Here is a 17564-nt window from a genome sequence, read left to right as displayed (position 1 = left end):
GTTCTAAAAGGACGCCCCTCTATTCTGAGGTTGTGTCCTCTGGTCTTGGACTCTCCCACCTTAAGAAACGTCCTCTGCACATCCACTCTTATCAAAGCCATTCGCCATTTGATGGGTTTCAATGAGGTCACCCCCCCCCCTCATTCTTCTGAATTCTAGTGAATACAGATCCAGAGCTATCAAAAGCTCTTCATATGATAAGCCATTCAATCCTGAATCATTTTCGTGAACCTGCTTTGAACACTGTCTGGTTTCAGCCCATTCTTTCAAAGTCAAGGGCCCAAACCTGCTCACAACAAGTGAGGCCTCACCGGTGCTTTATAAAGCATCAGCATTACATCCTTGCTTTTATATTCTAGTCCTCTTGAAATGAATGTTGACATTACATTTGGCTTCCTCACCACAGATTCAGTCTGTTAACCTTTAGGGAATGCTGCACAAAGACTCCCAAGTCCCCTTGCACCTAGTTTTTTCTATTTTCTCTCTATTTAGAAATAGTCAACCTTGCATTTCTTCTACAAAATGCATGACCATACACTTCCTGACACTATTCCATTTGCCATTTTTTTTTTTTTGCCCAGACTCCTAATAAACGTTCTTCTGTGCCTCTCTACTTCCTCAAGCTACCTGGTTCTCCACCTATCTTCATATTGTCTACAAGCTTTGGCAACAAAGCCATTAAATCCTTTATCCAAGTCATTGACATATAACATAAGGAATTGGTCCCAACACAGATCCCTGTAGAACACTGCTTGTCACTGGCAGCTAGTCAGGAAAGGCTGCCTTTATTCCCACTCTCTGCATCCTGCCAATCAGCCATTGCCTTGTTCATGCTAGAATCTTCCTGTAATACCATGGGTTCATAGCTTGTTGAGCAGCCTCATGTGTGGCACCTTGTCAAAGGCCTTCTGAAAATCCAAGTGCAAAACATCAACCAATTCTTCTTTGTCTATCCTGCTTGTTGTTACTACAAAGAACTCCAATCGATTTGTCAGGAAAGACTTTCCCTTTGGGGAAACCATGTTGACTGTGGCTTCTTTTATCATGTGCCTCCAAGTACCCTGAGACTTCATCCTTAATAATTGACTCCAAATTTTTCCCAACCACTGAGGTCAGACTAACTGGTCTATAATTTCCTTTCTTTTGCCTTTCTCACTTCTTGAAGAGTAGAGTGATATTTGCAATTTTCCAGTCTTCTGGAACAATTCCAGAATCTAGTAATTCTTGAAAGATAATGCTTCCTCAATCACTTCAGCCACCTTTTTCAGGACACTGAGGTGTGCACCATCTGGTCCAGGGAACTTCAGACCTTTCAATTTTCCAAGAACCTTCTCTATAGTAATGGTAATTTCATACATTTTATTCCCTCTGACACCTGGAACTTTTACCATACTACTTGTGTCTTCCACAGTGAATACTGATGCTGAAGTACTTATTCAGTTTGTCCACTATTTCATTGTCCGTTATTACTACCTCTCCATCATCGTTTTCCAGCAGTCCGATATCCACTCTTGCCTCTCTTTTATGCTTTATGTATCTGAAGAAACTTTTGGTATCCTCTTTATTGTTATTATTGGCTAGCTTACTTTCGTATTCCATCTTAACCTTAATAACTTTTTTAGTTGCCTTCTATTGGTTTTTAAAAGCTTCCCAATCTCATAGCTTGATCTCATTCTAACCCTCCATTCAGTCCCTTTTCATCCATATCTGCAACACTTCTCATGCCCTCAAAATCCTCCAACTTTAAATTCCCCGGCCTTGACTGCCTCATCTTCACCATGGATGTACAATTCCTATATACCTCTACCCCCCCCCCCCCCCAATCAAGAAGGCCTCAAAGATCTCTGCTTCTTTCTTGACAAAAGAACCAACCAATCCCACTCCACCACCACCGCCCTCCTTGTGGCAGAACAGGTCATCACCCTGGACAATTTTTCCTTCAGCTCAACCCACTTTCTCCAATTTTGAGGGGTAGCTAAGGGCACGCATGGATCCCAGCTACGCCTGCCTCTTTGGTTACATAGAACTGTCCATGTTTGAAGCCTTTCCTGGTTATACTGTCCAAGTCTTCCCACCACATTGACGACTGCATTGGTGCCCATGCTGAGCTCATTAATTTTATCAACTTTGCCTCTAACTTCCACCCTGCCCTGAAATTCACTTGGTCCACACCTCCCTTCCCTTTCTTGATCTCTGGAGACAAACCTACTGATTCCCAGTGTTATCTCAACTGTACCTCTTTCCACCCTATCTCCTGTAAAAATGCTATAACCTTTTCTCAGTTTCTTCACCTCTGCCGCATAAGTTCCCATTCCAGGACATCAGAAATGTTCTCCTTTAAGAAACAGGTTATCTCCCCCTGCTGTTGTTGCATTCCTCACCCACATCTCCTCCATTTCCTATACATTCATGCTCACCCCATCTTCCCGCTAACTTAACAGTGATAGAGTTCCTCTTGCCCACCACTCCCATCAGCCTCTGCACATGACACATTATCCTCCATGGCTTTCACCATCTTCAAAGGGATCCTACTACTAAACTTCTCTTTACCTTTCTCTTCCCCCCTGCTTCCCCCATCCCTCTGCAATTCCTTTATCCACTTATCCTTCCCCCAATAACTTCCCCTCCCGGAACTTATCCCTTCAAGTGACTGAAGTGCTATATCTACCCATACACCACCTCCCTCACCTTCATTCAGTGCCCCAAATAATCCTTCCAGTTGAGTAACACTTCACCTACAAATCTGCCGGGATCATCTATTGTGTCTAGTGCTCCTGAAGTGGCCTCTACATTGGTAAAACCCACCATAAATTGAGCACCTCCGCACCATCTGCCACAAGCAGGACTTTCCAGTGGCCAAATATTTGAATTCTGATTCCCATTCTTGATTTGACGTGTTGGTCTATGGCTTCTTTGTGTGCCAAGATGAGGCCACCCTCAGGATGGAGGAGCATCACCTTGTATTCTGGGTAGTCTCCAACTAATGGCATGAATTTCAAATTCTCAATCTGGTAAAGAAATCACCCACCCCACAGCCTCTTCTGTTCCCCACTCTTATCTTTTACCCCTTTTCACCTGCAATCACCTCATTCTAGGTTCCTTCCTCCTTCCCTTTCTCTTATGGTCCACTCTCCTCTCCTATCAGATTCCTTCTCCAGCCCTTGACCTTTCCCACACACTTGGCTTCACCTGTCACTTTCCAACTAGCCTCCTTCTCTTCATCCCCCTATCTTCCCCCTTCCCCCTCAAACATAATGAAGGGTTTCGGCTTGAAACCTCGACTATTCATTCATTTCCATAGATGCTGCCTGGCTTGCTGAGTTCCTCCAGCATTTGTGTGAGTGAGAGATTTCTATCATCTACAGATTTTCTTGTGGAGGAGAACAAAATAACTGTTAGTCCAGATCTGGTGCATCATGAAAAACACAATTAGAGAAAGAACATGTTAATATATAAATATATAGCTCATATTAATAGTTTGTACATAAAGTGCTGCTAGGCACTGGAGTGTCTATACAGGCAGTCCCCGGATAACGTACGAGTTCCGTTCCTAAGTCTGTCTTTAAGTCGGATTTGTACGTAAGTTGGAAAAGTACATCTGGTATTTTTTAGTGTCAGTCAAATGTTTGTCTTAGTATATAGTATATATTTTACTTTTCTATGAATGTAAAACACTTAAGAAATATATGTATTCTAATGATTAAACCACTCCGTAGCTTAGTAATAATTGTAGCTTCCATCGGGGCAGGACCTTTCACATGCTCCATTATTCTCACTTTATCCATTATCCTTTAAAATTGTTCTGATTATTGACCGACTGTTATTGACCGGCATTTCACCTCTTTCCAAATGCTTTATTATTTCCACTTTATTTTCAATCGCAATCGCTTCCCGTCAATGGAACAGAAACACTGCGGGCGGTGGGTCCTGAGCTGCGCCAGCTCCCAAGGTCTGCTGGGTCCTAAGGACCACTGCACTGAGACAGGCTGAATGGGACAAGTGGGAGCTGTGCTGGGTTTGGGTATTTGATCCTCCACAATATTCTGCGTGGGAATTTAAACTGTTGGTGGCAGTGCTTTTTATGAGGTCGAGTTGGGAGCTCAACATCAACCCGGCACAGGTGGTACGGGAGTCACTGGATCGAACTCGGGAACTTTCATTCTCGAATCTCGAGCCCAGCCCTGATCTCACTGTGCCACCAGTTGACCGGAACGGGGGGGGGGGGGGGGGGGGGGGGGGGGGTGGGGGGTGGGGGCGGTCAGGGTGAATCTTACTAAGAAAAATTTAAGCCAAATACAAAGTTAAACACTCAACACAGTGTCAACGGCAACGACTTAAAATGGCGGACGGCATTGCAATCCGAGTTAAAATGGACAGTGTTCTCCTTCGTCACTTTGTAAGTACGAGTTGTCCGTAAGTGGGACGTTCATAACTCGGCGATTACCTGTACATAGAAATCCACAGCTCATTATATAGTCAAAACTCATCAAGTCTTATTTAATACTACATGTGTCAGCATGATCAATAAATAGTGTTATTTAATTAATTGCATGCATTAAAATCATATTTACAGATTTTGCTTGGATGTTGAATAACTTTTTAGTAATATTTTATATATTTTCAAAAAACTGTAAGTTACATAATGTAGACAAACGAAACAGAAAATGCTTGCAGGTCAAGCAGCATTGGTGAAGAGAGAAACAGACTTACAGTTATGATTTAAAAACTCATTGAGCCAAAAAACTCCACTGATGCTGACGTCTAATATTTTCAAGATTTTTTATTTTTCTTACAGATTTTCAGTATTTGTAGTATTTTGTAACTATTCTTATTGCAGATTAGAAAAAGAAATTCAATTAAGAAAGGAAGCTGAAAAAGATTATGAAGATTTAAGAAAGGCAAGTACATTCTCTAATATATAGGAGCTGAATTGGGCCATTCAGCCCATTGAGACTGCTCTGCCATTACTTCATGGCTAATTTATTATCCTTCTCATCCCCCATTCTCCTGCTATCTCCTCATAACCTTTGATGCCCTGAATAATTAAGAACATATTAACCCCACTTTAAAAATACTCCAATGACTTGGCCGTCCATGGTAATGCATTCCACAGATTTACCACTCTCTGGCAAAAGGAATTCCTTATCCGTCTGTTCGAAAGGGACGTCCCTCTATTGTGAGGCTGTGGTCTCTGGCCCTTGACTCACTCACTATAGGAAACATCCTCTTCACATCCACTCTAGGCCTTTCAATATTTGATAGGTTTCAATAAGACCCCCCCCCCCATTCATAAATTCCTGCCTGCACAGATCCAGAGCCATCAAGTGCTTCTCATGCATTAACCCTTTCACTCCCGGAATCATTCTTGTGAACTTGCTCTAGACCCTCTTCAATGCCAGCACATCTTTTCTTAGAAATGGGGCCCAAAACTGCTCACAAGTACCTTATAAAACCTCACATTACATCCTTGCTCTTATGTTCTAGTCCTCTCAAAATGAATGCTAACATTCTAGTTGCTAACCTTACCACAGATTCATCATGCAAGCTAACCTTTAGGGAATCTTGCACGAACACTCCCAAGTCCCTTTTCACCTCTGATTTCTGGATTTTTCTTCTCATTTAGAAAATAGTCTACACCTTTATTCCTTCTACCAAAGTGCATGATCATACACTTCCCTATACTGTATTCCATCTGCCATGTCTTGGCTCATTCTCCCAATCTAAGCCCTTCACTACTTAGTATTGTCATACACTTCTCTGCACTATATTCCATTTGCCACTTACTTGCTCATTCTCCCAATCTTCACCTTAAACTTGACGTTTTCCTGGTCCTTTGCGCACACAATTTTAGTGCCAAGTCCTCATGAAGATTACCCTATCACTGCTCTCCTTTGAAAGCTCTTGAGGACCTATCCTACTCCCAGCACATAAATGCAATGTGGGGGTAAAAAAGAGGTACCCAGTGTCTCCTGGAGATTTGGTATGTCATCGAAGAATCTGACAAACTTCTAGAGTTGTACAATAGAAAGCATTGCAAATCCAATGTATGAAAATGCAGGAGGCTACAGAGAAGTTGACTTGGCCATTTCCATTATAGATGTAGCTCTCACTACCACTGAGTACATCCACGAGGCAGTGTCAAGGTTCAATAACAGCTTCTTGCCCACTTCCATCAGATTCTTGCCTAACTTGAAAAACTTTTTGTTGTTCAATCATTGAGTATGACTCTTTGTGACCTCATGAACTCCTTGCACACCAAGCCATCTTGTTGGAAATTGCCTCTCTAAGATCCCCCAAGGTTATATACGTTGTCTGATTAGTATTATCTGTCCATTGTAGCCACTGTCATCCTCCCAAGTATTGACTTGTTGGATCTTCTTGCTTTCCAATGAAGTCTAAGTCTTAACACTTTCCTCCAGCATTCAAGTTCAAAGGCATCGATTCTTTTGTATTCAGCCTTACTAATAGTCCAGCTGTCACAGCCTTATTTCACAACTGGAAGTACTATAGAGTTGACTATATGGATCTCCATAGACAAAGTTATGTCTCTCTCTCTCCAGTATTTTATGTAAATGTGCCATTGCTACCCACCTTGGAAGTAAGCACTGTTTAATTTTGTGGCTGCAGTTACCATGTATAGAAATCGTTGAACCGAGGAAGACAAAATCTGTCACTGCTTCCACTTTCTTTCCAATTATTATCATAGTGTTAATAGGGCTGGTTGACATAATCTTGATTTTCTTAATATTGAGCAACAAGCCAGGTTTTGCACTTTCTTCTTTCACTTTGATTAGAAGCTTTCTCAGATTCTCCTCACTTTCAGCCATTAGAGTAGTGCCATCTGCAAATCTGAGGTTGTTAATACTTCGTCTGGCAATTTTGATTCAAACATTTGAGTCCTCTGGACCAGCATTCCACGTGATATGTTCAGCCTATAGATTAAATAAATAGGGTGAGGGTGACAGTATGCAGCCTTGTTGTACTCCTTTCCCAATCTTGACCCAGTTTGTTGTTCCATGTTCAGTTCTAACTGTTGCATGCAATTTGCCAGCAGATCTCGAAAGCCCAACAATGGCCTTTAGACTGGAAAAGATCAGTTTCTATCCCAATTCCCAAGAAGGAAAATGTTAAGAAATGTTCAAATTATCAAACAATTTCACAGAAGGCTGTGGGTGAATGGCTAAGGACTTCTGGAGCAAAGGCAGTTTTACTACTCGGGGTAAAAGAGAGGCAAGACTGTGCAGGCGAGTGATGTCAGCCAGTAGAGGGGGAAAAGTTTAAATAGAACACTGCCATATCCAGCAGGCTGTGTTAGAAGTGGGCAGCGAAGTGAGAGGTGGCAGAGTGATAGGACTTTGGCTCGACGGGCTTAGGCAGTAACAAGGCCAAGTAGGTCTACCTGTGTTAATTATGGAAAGGAAGTAGTATGCGTGTGAGGCTGGTTTTCTGTGCTCGGTGTCAGATGAGGGAGGTCCTGGAGACTCAGCCTCCCAGATGGCCATATCTGCACCCAGTGTGTCGAGCTGCAGCTCCTAAGGGACCGGGTTAGGGAACTGGAGATGCAGCTTGATGATTTCGTCTGGTCAGGGAGAGTGAAGCAGTGACAGAAAGGACTTACAGGCAGGTGGTCACACCAGGGCCACAGGAGACAGACAAGTGGGTAACAGTCAGAAGAGGGAAGGGGAAGAGTCGGGCACTAGAGAGTACCCCTATGGCCATACCCCTTGAGAATAAATACTCCTGGTTGAGTACTGGTGGGGGGGGGGGGGGGGAAGAACAGCCTACCTGGGGAAAGCAACTGTGGCCGTCCCTCTGGCACAGAGTCCGACCCTATGGCTCAGAAGGGTAAGGAAAGGAAGAGGAAGGCAGTAGTGGTAGGGGACTCTATAATTAGAGGGTGGGACAGGCAATTCCTTGGACACAGGAAAGAAACTCGGTAGTTTGCCTCACAGTTGCCAAGGTTTGGGATGTTTCAGATTGTGTCCACGATATCCTGCAGGGGGAGGGTGAACAGCCAGAGGTTGTGGTACATATTGGTACCAATGACATAGGTAGGAAAAGAGAAGAGGTCCTGAAAACAGACTACAGGGAGTTGGGAAGAAAGTTGAGAAACAGGACCGCAAAGGTAGTAATCTCGGGATTACTGCCTGTGCCACACGACAGTGAGTATAGGAATAGAATGAGGTGGAGGATAAATGTGTCGCTGAGGGATTGAAGCAGGGGGCAGGGATTCAGATTTCTGGATCATTGGGACCTCTTTTGGGGCAGGTATGACCTGTACAAAAAGGACAGGTTGCACTTCAATCCCAGGGGGACAAATATTTTGGTGGGAAGGTTTGCTAGAGCTACTGGGGAGAGTATAAACTAGAATTGTTGGGGGTGGGAACTTAACTGAAGAGATTGGGGATGAGGTGGTTGGCTCACAAATTGAGAAAGCGTGGAGACAGTGTGTGAGGGAGGATAGGCAGGTGACTCACTCAGATGGATGGTTTGAGATGTGTCTATTTTAATGCAAGGAGTATTGTGAACAAAGTGGACAAGTACTTGGAGCTATGATGTGGTGGTCATTACAGAGACTTGAATGGCTCAGGGACAGGAATGGTTACTTCAAGTGCCGGGTTTCAGATGTTTCAAGAAGGACAGGGAGAGAGGCAAAAGAGGTGACACTGTTGATCAGAGATAATGTCACGGCTGCAGAAAAGGTGGATGTCATGGAGGGATTGTCTACAGAGTCTCTGGGTGGAGGTTAGGAACAGAAGGGGGTCAATAAATAGGTGTTTTTTATAGGCCACCCAATAGTAACAAGGATGTCGAGGAGCAGATAAGGAAACAGATCCTGGAAAGGTGTAATAATAACAGAGTTGTAGTGGTAGGAGATTTTAATTTCCCAAACGTCGATTGGCATCTCCCTGGAGCAAGGGGTTGAGTTTGTTAGATGTGTTCAGGAAGGTTTCTTGACACAATATATAGATAAGCCTACAAGAGGAGAGGCTGTACTTGATTTGGTATTGGGAAATGAACCTGGTGGTCAGGTGTCAGATCTCTCAGTGGGAGAGCATTTTGGAGATGGTGATCATAATTCTATCTCTTTTACCATAGCATTGGAGAGAGATAGGAACAGACAAGTTAGAGAAGTGTTTAATTGGAGTAAGGGGAATTATGAGGCTATCAGGCAGGAAACTGGAAGCTTAAATTGGAAACAGATGTTCTCAACGAAAAGTACGGAAGAATTGTGGCAAATGTTCAGGGGATATTTGTGTGAAGTTCCACATAGGTACATTCCAGTGAGACAGGAAAGTTATGGTAGGGTACAGGAACCATGGTGTACAAAGACTGTAATAAATCTGGTCAATGAGAAAAGAAAAGCTTACAAAAGGTTCAGAGAGCTAGGTAATGTTAGAGATCGAGACAATTATAAGGCTAACAGGAAGGAGCTTAAGAAGGAAATTAGGAGAGCCAGAAGGGGCCATGAGAAGCCCTTGGTGGGCAGGATTATGGAAAACTCCAAGGCATTCAACAAGTATGTGAAGAGCAGGAGGATAAGACGTGAAAGAATAGGACCTATCAAATGTGACCATGGGAAAGTGTGTATGGAACTGGAGGAAATAGCAGAGGTACTTAATGAATACTTCAGTATTCGCTATGGAAAAGGCTCTTGGTGATCATAGTGACTACTTGCAGCAGATTGAAAAGCTTGAGCATGTAGATATTAAGAAAGGGGATGTGCTGGAGCTTTTGGAAAGCATCAAGTTGGATAAGTCGCCGGGCCTGGATGAGATGTACCCCAGCCTACTGTGGGAGGCAAGGGAGGAGCCTCTGGCAATGATCTTTGCATCATCAATAGGGACAGGAGAGGTTCCAGAGGATTGGAGCGTTGCGAATGTTGTTACTTTATTCAAGAAAGGGAGTAGAGATAGACCAGGAAATTATAGACCAGTGAGACTTACCTGAGTGGTTGGTAAGTACATGGAGAAGATCTTGAGAGGCAGGATTTATGAACTTTTGGAGAGGTATAACATGATCAGGAATAGTCAGCATGGCTTTGTCAAGGGCAGGTCGTGCCTTATGAGCCTGATTGAATTTTTTGTGGATGTGACTATACATATTGAAGGAAGGGCAGTAGATGTAGTGTGTATGGATTTCAGCAAGGCATTTGATAAGGTACCCCATGCAGGGCTTATTGAGAAAGGAGTAAGGAGGCCTGGGATCCAAGGGGACATTGCTTTGTGGATCGAGAACTGGCTTGCCCACAGAAGGCAAAGGGTGGTTCTAGATGGGTCATATTCTACATGGAGGTCAGTCACCGGCGGAGTGCCTCGGGGATCTGTTCTTGGACCCTTACTCTTCGTGATTTTTATAAATGACCTGGATGAGGAAGTGCAGAAGTAAGGAAGTGAGTAAGTTTGCTGATGACACTAAGGTTGAAGGTGTTGTGGATGGTGTGGAGGGCTGTCAGAGTTTACAGTGAGACATTGTTAGGGTGCAAAACTGGGCTGAGAAGTGCCAGATGGAGTTCAACACAGATAAGTGTGAAGTGGTTCATTTTGGGAGGTCAAGTATGATGGCAGAATATAGTATTAATGGTAAGACTCTTGGCAGTGTGGAGGATCAGAGGGATCTTAGGGTCCAAGTCCACAGGACGCTCAAAGCAGCTGCGCAGGTTGACCCTGTGGTTAAGAAGGCGTATGGTGTATTGGCCTTCATCAATTGTGGAATTGAATTTAGGAGCCAAGAGGTAATGTTGCAGTTATATTGGATCCTGGTTAGACTCCACTTGGAGTACTGATCTCAGTTCTGGTCACCTCACTACAGGAAGGATGTGGAAGCCATAGAAAGGGTGCAGAGGAGATTTACAAGGATGTTGCCTGGATTGAGGAGCATGCCTTATGAAAACAGGTTGCGTGAACTCGGTCTGTCATCCTTGGAGCGACAGAGAATGAGAGGTGATCTGATAGAGGTGTACAAGATGATGAGAGGCATTGATCGTGTGGATAGTCAGAGGCGTTTTCCCAGGGCTGAAATGGTTTCCACAAGAGGGCACAGGTTTAAGGTGCTGGGGAATAGGTACAGAGGAGATATCGGGGTAAGTGTTTTTATGCAGAGGAGTGATGAGTGTGTGGAATGGGCTGCTGGCAACGGTGGTGGAGATGTATACGATAGGGTCTTTTAGAGACTTTTGGATAGGTACATGGAGCTTAGAAAAATAGAGGACTATGGGGAAGTCTAGTAATTTCTAAGGTAGGGTCATGTTTGGCACAACTTTGTGGGCCAAAGGGCCTGTATTGTATGTAGGTTTTCTGTGTTAACTGTCAAATGTACAAGCTGGTTTTAGAAGAGGCAGGAGCACAAGAGACCAAATTGCTAACCTACACTGGATAATGGAGAAATCAAGGGAATTCCAGAGAAGTATTTGTTTTATTGACTACTCTAAAGCCTTAGACAGTGTGGACCATAATAAACTATGGCAAATCATTAAAGAAATGGAGATAAAGAAATGGAAATGGACAATCTTATCTGCCTTTATGAGAGACCTATACAAAGATCTGAAAAACTCTACCTTATATTATATTTCAAAGTGCACATATACAGTATTGTGGCGACCCACTTTCTGCGCAGGCGAACCGTCTCACAAATAGCCAGCGCGTTGGGGGAGACTTTGGTAATGCACCTCTGACGTCATTTCCGCCTGGAGAGGGTGGGCGCTAGGGATTAAATGCCAGCGCCGCGAAGTTTGAATAAACTAGTCTCGAAATGACTTATGGACTGCGTGTCGTTATTTCGGCGCTGTGTGTAGCACATCGCAGCTGCAGTTCGGCACCAGCCAGTTCACGTGGGACTTCACACTGGCTGCTGTGGCCCAATTGCTCCTGGGGGCAGACTTCTTGCAAGCTCACAGCCTGCTGGTCGACTTGCAAGGGAAAAGACTGGTACATGCCGAGACTTTCCAGACATTCTCCCTGGATGAAGCCAAGTTGCCGACCCCACACCTGGACTCCATCACGCTGTTGGACAACGAATTCACCAGAATCCTGGTGGACTTTCCATCGATTCTGGCACCGCAGTTCACGGCAGCTATGCCCAGACATGGGGTACAGCACCACATTCCGACCCAGGGACCACCACTCCACACCCGCGCACGAAGGCTCCCCCCGGAAAAGCTCCGCCTGGCGAAGGAGGAGTTCAAGAGGATGGAGGAATTGGGGATCATACAAGAGGTCCGACAGCCCATGGGCCTCCCCCCTGCACGTGGTGCCCAAAGCAGCCGGGGGTTGGAGACCATGTGGCGTCTGCCGCAGACTGAACGAGGCTACCGCTCCAGACGGCTACCCCGTGCTGCACATACAGGACTTTGCAGCAAACCTGCACGGGGCAAGAATCTTTTTCAAAGTAGACCTTGTCCGGGGATACCATCAAATCCCGGTGCACCCTGAAGACATCCCCAAAACAGCACTCATCACCCCATTCGGCCTGTTCAAGTTCCTCCAAATGCCGTTTGGCCTGAAGAATGCTGCACAGACGTTCCAGCGGCTAATGGACGTGGTGGGACGCGACCTGGACTTTGCGTTCATCTATTTGGATGACATCCTTATAGCCAGCAGTTGTCGTCAGGAGCATCTGTCCCACATCCGCCAGCTCTACTCCTGCCTGAGTGATTTCGGCCTTACGATCAACCCAGCCAAGTGCCAGTTCGGTCTCAATACCATCAACTTCCTGGGCCACAGGATTACCAAAGACAGGGCAACACCTCTGCCCGCCAAGGTAGACGTGATCTGCCACTTTGCCCGGCCCAACACGGTCAAAGGCCTGCAGGAGTTCGTTGGCATGGTGAGCTTCTACCACTGTTTCCTCCCCTCAGCAGCCCATATCATGCGCCCTTTGTACACCCTGATGTCGGGTAAAGGCAAGGACATTACTTGAGACGAGGAGGCCGCGGCCACTTTCGTTAAAGCCAAGGAAGCCTTGGCAGATGCTGCAATCCTGGTGCACCCCAGAACGGACATTCCGACCACCCTCACGGTGGACGCATCTGACACAGCAGTCGGTGGGGTGCTGGAGCAGTTCATCGAGGGGCGCTGACAACCCCTGGCATTCTTCAGCAAGTACCTATGACCACCCAAACTCAAGTACAGTGCCTTCGACCGGGAGCTGTTGGCACTGTATCTGGCAATCCGGCATTTCAGGTACTTCTTAGAAGCCGCGTTCACGGATCACAAACCGTTGACCTTCGCATTCTTGAAGGTGTCCGATACCTGGTTGTCTCGCCAGCAGCGACATTTGTCCTACATCTCCGAGTACACAACGGACAGCTAGCATGTCTCGGGAAAGGACAATGTCGTGGCGGACGCACTCTCCAGTCAAGCTGTCCAGGCCCTGTCCCTGGGGGTGGACTATGCAGCACTGGCGGAGGCGCAGCTACCGGCCAACCTCGCCCCATCGTCCCGGCAGCCTGGAGGCAGCGAGTTTTTGACTCCATACACGGTTTGGCGCACCGATCTATCAGGACAACCGTCCGGCTGGTCTCCAGCAAGTTCGCGTGGCACGGACTTCGCAAGCAGGTCAGTGAATGGGCCAGAATGTGCACGCAGTGCCAAACAGCCAGGGTGCAGTGGCATACTAAAGCCCCGCTGCAGCAGTTCGAACCCACCCACCGGAGGTTCGACCACATTCATGTGGATATCGTGGGCCCCCTACCCTTGTCCCAAGGAGCGCGGTACCTTCTAACAATGGTAGACCAGTTCACGAGGTGGCCAGAGGCGGTCCCGCTCACCGACACATCTGCCGATTCCTGTGCCCGAGCACTGATTGCAACCTGGGTAGCACTCTTTGGGGTATCAGCCCACATTACCTTTGACAGAGGTGCCCAGTTCACCTCCAGCCTGTTGGGAATGCAGCTGCACCACACAACTGCCTACCACCCACAGTTGAATGGACCGCTGGAACGCTTCCACCGTCACTTGAAGTCAGATCTCATGGCCCGCCTGAGAGGACCTAACTTGGTGGACGAGCTTCCCTTGGTCCTGCTTGGAATTCGTACAGCGCCCAAAGAGGATCTGCACACCTCGTCGGCCGAGTTGGTATATGGCGCGCCCCTGGCCGTCCCAGGAGAGCTCATACCAGCCCCAAGGGGGCAAGAGGAAGAACCCGCAGCAGTCCTGGACAGACTACGCAAAAGGCTCGGCAACCTGACCCCCGTATCAACTTCACAGCACGGCGGACCCCAACCCATGTACCCAAAGACCTGCAAAACTGTAAGTTTGTGTTTGTACGAAGGGGCGGACACCGGGCGCCGCTACAGCGGCCACACAAGGGGCAGTTCAAGGTGATCAACAACAACGGGTCCACGTACATTCTGGACATTGGGGGGAAAGAGGAGGTTTTCACGGTGGACCGACTCAAACCAGTCCTTGTGGACTTGGCGCAGCCAGTCGAGGTTCAGGCACCGCGACGCAAAGGCAGACCTCCCAAACAGAGGCTGATCCAGACTGTGGACGTTGGCGGGGCATATCGCCGGTTCTGGGGGGGGGGGGTTATGTGGCGACCCACTTTCTGCACAGGTGAACCGGCTCACAAATAGCCAGCGTGCGGGGGGAGACTTTGGTAATGCACCTCTGACGTCATTTTTGCCTGGAGAGGGCAGGCGCTAGGGATTAAATGCCAGCGCTGCAAAGTTTGGATAAACTAATCTCGAAGTGACTTACCGACTGCATGTCGTTATTTCAGCGCTGTGTGTAGCACATTGCTACGGTACCACCAAATATTATACTGAGATTTCATTTTCTTGTAGGCACTCCCATAAGACTACAAGATATAGGTGCAGAATTAGATCATTAACTCCATCTATCCTGCTCTGCGATTCCATCATGGATGATTTATTATCCCTCCTTACTCCATTCTCCTGCCTTCTCCCTGTAACTTTTGACACCCTTACTTCCCAAAAACCTATCAACAAACAAGGGAAAATCTGCAGATGCTGGAAATCAAAGCAACACACACAATGCTGGAGGAACTTAGCAGGCCAGGCAGCATCTATGGGAAATAAATACAGTCAACATTTCAGGCTGAGACCATTTGGCAGGACTGGAGAAAAAAAGATGAGGAGTAGATATAGAAGGTGGGAAGGAGAGAAACACAAGGTGATAGAGGAAACTGGAAGGGGGAGGGGTGATGTAAAGAGCTGGGAAGTTGATTGGTGAAAGAGATATAGGACTGGAAAAGGGGGAGGTCTGATAGAAGAAGACAAGGCCATGGAAGAAAAGAGACGGGGTGGGGGGAAGGTAAGGAACACCAGAGGGAGGCGATGGGCAGGCAAGGAGATAAGGTGAGAGTGAGAAAAGGGGATGGGGAATTGTGAAGGAGGTGGGGGGGGGGTGTGGTTTGTCGTATTACCAAAAGGTTGAGAAATTGATGTTCATGCCATCAGATTGCAGGCTACCCAGAAGGAATATAAGGTGTTTTTCCTCCAGCCCAAGTGTAGCCTCATCATGACTGCAGAGGAGGCCATGGATTGACATATCGGAATAGGTAGTGGAATTAAATTGGGTGGCCACTGGGCAATCCCACTTCTGGCCAATGGAGGTAGGTGCTCAGCGAAACAGTCTCCCAGTCTACAATGGGACTCACTGAAATACAGGAGCACCGGACGCAGTAGATTGCCCCAACAGACTCTCACATAAAGTGTCACTTCACCTGGAAGGGCTATTTGGGGCCCTGAATAGTGGTGAGGGAGGTGGTGTGGGAACAGGTGTAGCACTTGTTCCACTTACAAGGATAAGTGCCAGGAGGGAGATCAGTGGGACTTGGACATATGGACAAGGGAGTTGCATAGGGAGCAATCCCTGCAAAAAGCAGAAACTGGGGTGGGGTGGGGGGGGGGGAGAGATGAGATCCACAGATCCCTGTTGGAGATGGTAGAAGTTGTGGAATATTATGTGCTGGACGTGGAGGCTGGTAGAGTGTTAAGGTAGGGTGGTAGGTAACCTATCCTTGGTAGGGTGGTGGGAGGATGGGGTGAGAGCAGATGTGTGAAATAAGAGTGAAGGAGGTGTTGGTGGAGGAACAGAAGCTACTTTCTGAAAAAGGACACCTTCAGTTTGGAATGAAAGGCCTCATCTTGAGAGCAGATTTGGCAGAAACAGAGGAATTGAGAGAAGAGGATGGGTTTTTTTTTACAAGCAACAAGGTAGGAAGGGGTATGGACCAGGTAGCTAAGAGAGTATGTGGGTTTTTAATAGACATCAGTAGATAAGCTGTCACCAGAGATAGAGACAGTAAGATCGAGAAAAGGGAGGGTAGTGTCAGAAAGGACCAAGTAAATTTGATGCTGGGTGGAAGTTACAGGCAAAGTTAATGAAGTCAGTAAGCTCCGCATGGGTGCAGGAAGCAGCACCAATGCAGTCGTTGATATAGCATAGGAAAAATGAGGGACAGACACCAGTGTAGACTTGCAACATAGCATAGCTGACAAAAAGTCGGGCATACCTGGGACCCATGTGAGTGCCCATGGGTACATCTTTTGTTTGAAGTAACTGGGAAGAGCCAAAAGAGAAACTAAGAGTGAGGACAAGTTCCGCTAGATGGAGGAGAGTGGTGATGAAGGGGAACTGATTGGGTCTGGTGTCCAGAAAGAAATGATAGTTTTGAGGCATTCTTGATGGGAGATAGAGGTATATAAGGACTGAACTTCCATAGTGAAAGTAAGGTGATGGGGGCCAGGGAATTTGAAATCATTGAAAAGACAATGTAAAGTGTCATGGATGTAGCTAGGAAGGGACTGAACTAAGTAGGGATAAAACAGAATCGAGGTATGTAGATATGAGTTTATTGGGCCAGTAACAAGCTGAAACAATGGATCTATTTAACAGAAGCAGGTTTGCGGATCTTGGGTAAGAGGTAGAAACAGGAGGTGCACAGTGTGGGAACCATGAGGTTGTTGGCAGTGGATTGGAGATCCACAGAGCTAATAAGGTAAGTGATGGTGTGGGAGACAATGGCCTGGAACTCCTTAGTGGGATCCTATTCGAGGGGTGAGTAAGAGGAGGTGTCCGAGAGTTGTTGCTGGGCCTCAGCACGGTAGAGGTCAGACTGCCAGACTACTACAGCACCCTCCTTATCTGTGAGTTTGGTGATGTTAGGATTGGTGCAACAGGAGTGGATAACAGAGCTTTTGGAAGGAGTGAGATTGGAATTGGAGAGGGGAGTGTTGAAGTCAACAGTTGATGTCCCATTTCATTGCAGCTGGCAATGAAAAAGTCCAGAGCAGGCAGAAGATGAGGGCAGAGTGTCCAGGAAGAGGAGGGTTGAAGATGGGAGAAGGGGTCATCAGTGCAGGGTGGGAGTCCTTGTTAAAGAAATAAGCTCAGAGATGGAGGCAGGGGATGAAAAGCTCAGTGTCATGGTGAGCAAGGAACTCTCGGAGGTGTGGGTGCAGAGGGACAAAGGTGAGCCCTTACCAAGGACAGAATGTCTGCTTCAGAGAGGGGAAGGTCAGAGGTAGTGGTGAAGACCCGGCACAGATGAGAGCTGGGATCGGAGGGGGGGGGGGAAGGGAGTTGGTAGTTTGAGGA

The 17564-nt window shown here is 46.6% G+C and overlaps 1 protein-coding gene across 1 annotated transcript in view; it reads left to right on the top strand.

Moving 5' to 3' along the window:
- The window catches only part of LOC132392939 (glial fibrillary acidic protein-like), a 66209-nt gene that overhangs the window by 3953 nt on the left and 44692 nt on the right, over positions 1-17564 (top strand). The window contains exon 2 of the mRNA XM_059967533.1: positions 4838-4898. Within this exon, the coding sequence (XP_059823516.1) occupies positions 4838-4898 (61 nt within the window). The remainder of the gene's footprint in view (positions 1-4837; positions 4899-17564) is intronic.

The sequence above is a fragment of the Hypanus sabinus genome, chromosome 4 (genome assembly GCF_030144855.1).
Source record: "Hypanus sabinus isolate sHypSab1 chromosome 4, sHypSab1.hap1, whole genome shotgun sequence".
NCBI classification, from domain to species: Eukaryota; Metazoa; Chordata; class Chondrichthyes; order Myliobatiformes; family Dasyatidae; genus Hypanus; species Hypanus sabinus.
The sequence above is the reverse complement of the archived record's forward strand: the minus strand, read 5'-3'. Positions and strand labels throughout refer to the sequence as shown.